Source organism: Notolepis coatsorum (assembly GCF_963971535.1).
Source record: "Notolepis coatsorum genome assembly, chromosome: 7".
NCBI lineage: Eukaryota > Metazoa > Chordata > Actinopteri > Aulopiformes > Paralepididae > Notolepis > Notolepis coatsorum.
This window is the reverse complement of record NC_140171.1, coordinates 4357836-4362835: the sequence shown is the minus strand read 5'-3', so window position 1 is coordinate 4362835 and position 5000 is coordinate 4357836. Positions and strand designations below refer to the sequence as shown.

Here is a 5000-nt window from a genome sequence, read left to right as displayed (position 1 = left end):
GGAACGTGCAGTTTATTTAGGATGCACATCTAGGGAACGTGCAGTTTATTTAAGATGCACATCTAGGGAACGTGCAGTTTATTTAGGATGCACATCTAGGGAACGTGCCGTTTATTTAGGATGCACATCTAGGGAACGTGCAGTTTATTTAGGATGCACATCTAGGGAACGTGCAGTTTATTTAAGATGCACATCTAGGGAACGTGCAGTTTATTTAGGATGCACATCTAGGGAACGTGCAGTTTATTTAAGATGCACATCTAGGGAACGTGCAGTTTATTTAGGATGCACATCTAGGGAACGTGCAGTTTATTTAGGATGCACATCTAGGGAACGTGCAGTTTATTTAAGATGCACATCTAGGGAACGTGCAGTTTATTTAGGATGCACATCTAGGGAACGTGCAGTTTATTTAGGATGCACATCTAGGGAACATGCAGTTTATTTAGGATGCACATCTAGGGAACGTGCAGTTTATTTAGGATGCACATCTAGGGAACGTGCAGTTTATTTAGGATGCACATCTAGGGAACGTGCAGTTTATTTAAGATGCACATCTAGGGAACGTGCAGTTTATTTAGGATGCACATCTAGGGAACGTGCCGTTTATTTAGGATGCACATCTAGGGAACGTGCAGTTTATTTAGGATGCACATCTAGGGAACGTGCAGTTTATTTAGGATGCACATCTAGGGAACGTGCAGTTTATTTAGGATGCACATCTAGGGAACGTGCAGTTTATTTAAGATGCACATCTAGGGAACGTGCAGTTTATTTAGGATGCACATCTAGGGAACATGCAGTTTATTTAGGATGCACATCTAGGGAACGTGCAGTTTATTTAGGATGCACATCTAGGGAACGTGCAGTTTATTTAGGATGCACATCTAGGGAACGTGCAGTTTATTTAAGATGCACATCTAGGGAACGTGCAGTTTATTTAAGATGCACATCTAGGGAACGTGCAGTTTATTTAAGATGCACATCTAGGGAACGTGCAGTTTATTTAGGATGCACATCTAGGGAACGTGCAGTTTATTTAGGATGCACATCTAGGGAACGTGCAGTTTATTTAGGATGCACATCTAGGGAACGTGCAGTTTATTTAAGATGCACATCTAGGGAACGTGCAGTTTATTTAGGATGCACATCTAGGGAACATGCAGTTTATTTAGGATGCACATCTAGGGAACGTGCAGTTTATTTAGGATGCACATCTAGGGAACGTGCAGTTTATTTAGGATGCACATCTAGGGAACGTGCAGTTTATTTAGGATGCACATCTAGGGAACGTGCAGTTTATTTAAGATGCACATCTAGGGAACGTGCAGTTTATTTAGGATGCACATCTAGGGAACGTGCCGTTTATTTAGGATGCACATCTAGGGAACGTGCAGTTTATTTAAGATGCACATCTAGGGAACGTGCAGTTTATTTAAGATGCACATCTAGGGAACGTGCCGTTTATTTAGGATGCACATCTAGGGAACGTGCAGTTTATTTAGGATGCACATCTAGGGAACGTGCAGTTTATTTAGGGTGCACATCTAGGGAACGTGCAGTTTATTTAGGATGCACATCTAGGGAACGTGCAGTTTATTTAGGATGCACATCTAGGGAACGTGCAGTTTATTTAAGATGCACATCTAGGGAACGTGCAGTTTATTTAGGATGCACATCTAGGGAACATGCAGTTTATTTAAGATGCACATCTAGGGAACGTGCAGTTTATTTAGGATGCACATCTAGGGAACGTGCAGTTTATTTAGGATGCACATCTAGGGAACGTGCAGTTTATTTAGGATGCACATCTAGGGAACGTGCAGTTTATTTAAGATGCACAGCTAGGTGACTTGTCTCTTGCAGTGTGTGTCAGTGATCTCTGTCTCTCTTGCAGTGTGTGTCAGTGATCTCTGTCTCTCTTGCAGTGTGTGTCAGTGATCTCTGTCTCTCTTGCAGTGTGTGTCAGTGATCATTGTTCCGTCTCTCTTGCAGTGTGTGTCAGTGATCATTGTTCCGTCTCTCTTGCAGTGTGTGTCAGTGATCTCTGTCTCTCTTGCAGTGTGTGTCAGTGATCATTGTTCCGTCTCTCTTGCAGTGTGTGTCAGTGATCTCTGTCTCTCTTGCAGTGTGTGTCAGTGATCTCTGTCTCTCTTGCAGTGTGTGTCAGTGATCTCTGTCTCTCTTGCAGTGTGTGTCAGTGATCTCTGTCTCTCTTGCAGTGTGTGTCAGTGATCTCTGTCTCTCTTGCAGTGTGTGTCAGTGATCTCTGTCTCTCTTGCAGTGTGTGTCAGTGATCTCTGTCTCTCTTGCAGTGTGTGTCAGTGATCTCTGTCTCTCTTGCAGTGTGTGTCAGTGATCTCCGTCTCTCTTGCAGTGTGTGTCAGTGATCTCTGTCTCTCTTGCAGTGTGTGTCAGTGATCTCTGTCTCTCTTGCAGTGTGTGTCAGTGATCATTGTTCCGTCTCTCTTGCAGTGTGTGTCAGTGATCATTGTTTCGTCTCTCTTGCAGTGTGTGTCAGTGATCTCTGTCTCTCTTGCAGTGTGTGTCAGTGATCTCTGTCTCTCTTGCAGTGTGTGTCAGTGATCTCTGTCTCTCTTGCAGTGTGTGTCAGTGATCTCTGTCTCTCTTGCAGTGTGCGTCAGTGATCTCTGTCTCTCTTGCAGTGTGTGTCAGTGATCTCTGTCTCTCTTGCAGTGTGTGTCAGTGATCTCTGTCTCTCTTGCAGTGTGTGTCAGTGATCTCTGTCTCTCTTGCAGTGTGTGTCAGTGATCTCTGTCTCTCTTGCAGTGTGTGTCAGTGATCTCTGTCTCTCTTGCAGTGTGTGTCAGTGATCATTGTTCCGTCTCTCTTGCAGTGTGTGTCAGTGACCATTGTTCCGTCTCTCTTGCAGTGTGCGTCAGTTAAAAAATTAAATTAAAAATTTACTCAGTTTATTTGATCAGGGACAGTGCATATCAATCAACAGTTTATACATTTAAATTATAAACGAATAAAAATAATAAACTTATAAACTGACCCCTCTATATTAAAAACTATTATAAACTGACCTCTCTATGAAAACTATTATGAACTGACCTCTCTATGAAAACTATTATAAACTGACCCCTCTATGAAAACTATTATGAACTGACCTCTCTATGAAAACTATTATAAACTGACCTCTCTATGAAAACTATTATAAACTGACCCCTCTATGAAAACTATTATAAACTGACCTCTCTATGAAAACTATTATAAACTGACCTCTCTATGAAAACTATTATAAACTGACCTCTCTATGAAAACTATTATAAACTGACCTCTCTATGAAAACTATTATAAACTGACCCCTCTATGAAAACTATTATAAACTGACCTCTCTATGAAAACTATAATAAACTGACCCATCTAGGAAAACTATTATAAACTGACCCATCTAGGAAAACTATTATAAACTGACCTCTCTATGAAAACTATTATAAACTGACCTCTCTATGAAAACTATAATAAACTGACCTCTCTATGAAAACTATTATAAACTGACCTCTCTATGAAAACTATTATAAATGAACACCTCTATGAAAACTATTATACACTGACCTCTATGAAAACTATTATAAACTGACCTCTCTATGAAAACTATTATAAACTGACCTCTCTAGGAAAGCTATTATAAATGAACACCTCTATGAAAACTATTATACACTGCACCTCTATGAAAACTATTATAAATGAACACCTCTAGGAAAGCTAGTAGTGTATACCTGTAGTGTTAATTGGTTTTCTTGTGCTGGTTGCTGATTGGTTCAATTGGCAGCATCCAAAAGACTCAGAAGACTCTCCAACCTTTATTTACAAATGATTTACAATTACCTGGAAACAGGATAAATGGCCTTTTGGAGTGGTTAGGGAACGTGCAGTTTATTTAGGATGCACAGCTAGGCGACTTGTCTCTTGCAGTGTGTGTCAGTGATCTCTGTCTCTCTTGCAGTGTGTGTCAGTGATCTCTGTCTCTCTTGCAGTGTGTGTCAGTGATCATTGTTCCGTCTCTCTTGCAGTGTGTGTCAGTGATCATTGTTCTGTCTCTCTTGCAGTGTGCGTCAGTGATCATTGTTCTGTCTCTCTTGCAGTGTGTGTCAGTGATCATTGTTCCGTCTCTCTTGCAGTGTGCGTCAGTGATCATTGTTCCGTCTCTCTTGCAGTGTGCGTCAGTGATCATTGTTCCGTCTCTCTTGCAGTGTGCGTCAGTGATCATTGTTCCGTCTCTCTTGCAGTGTGTGTCAGTGATCATTGTTCCGTCTCTCTTGCAGTGTGCGTCAGTGATCATTGTTTCGTCTCTCTTGCAGTGTGCGTCAGTTAAAAAATAAAATAAAAACTCAGTTTATTTGATCAGGGACAGTGCATATCAATCAACAGTTTATACATTTAAATTATAAATGAATACAAATAAAAAAAAACTGTAAATATGCCAACATTAGCAGGGTTGCTAGTTTTCAGTTGTAGTCCCTGCATGGGCCAGATGTTTGAGCCAGAAAAGAAACAGAAAAATAGAAGGATATTAGAGCTAATATAAAAACAGTTTAAAACATATTCTGTACATTCACTCTCTAGGCATTCGTGCATAAAAAAAGGGACAAATCAAAGCTGTACACAGTATAAACACCGTATAGGCAGGCACACATAATACATAATCATAAATCACATAACCACATGATCACAATCAGGACAGTCAGGCTAGTGGGCGAGCACACAGGGGGGGGGGGCTGGGCAGCTGGACTGCCACGTGACGTGACTTGTGATCTCTGTCCCTCTTGCAGTGCGTGTCGGCCCGGGCCAGGGGTTCCGTCTGGGTCAGTACTGCTGCCGGTGCCGAGACGGCTACTACAGCCCTCCGACGGCCGCGCTGGACGCCGGTGAGACGCCTACCAACCAGGGATGTCCGATATTGTCGGCCGGTATTGGCATTGAAATGTAATATCGGAAATGATCGGTATCGGTTTTCAAAAGAAAATATGTTT

The 5000-nt window shown here is 41.7% G+C and overlaps 1 protein-coding gene across 1 annotated transcript in view; it reads left to right on the top strand.

The window, feature by feature from the left end:
* gpr179 (G protein-coupled receptor 179) overlaps positions 1-5000 on the top strand; it is a gene marked incomplete at both ends in the record, with an annotated part of 88615 nt that overhangs the window by 33275 nt on the left and 50340 nt on the right. Inside the window, 2 exon segments of the mRNA XM_084319451.1 lie at positions 4800-4806; positions 4809-4895. Of these exon segments, the coding sequence (XP_084175577.1) occupies positions 4800-4806; positions 4809-4895 (94 nt within the window).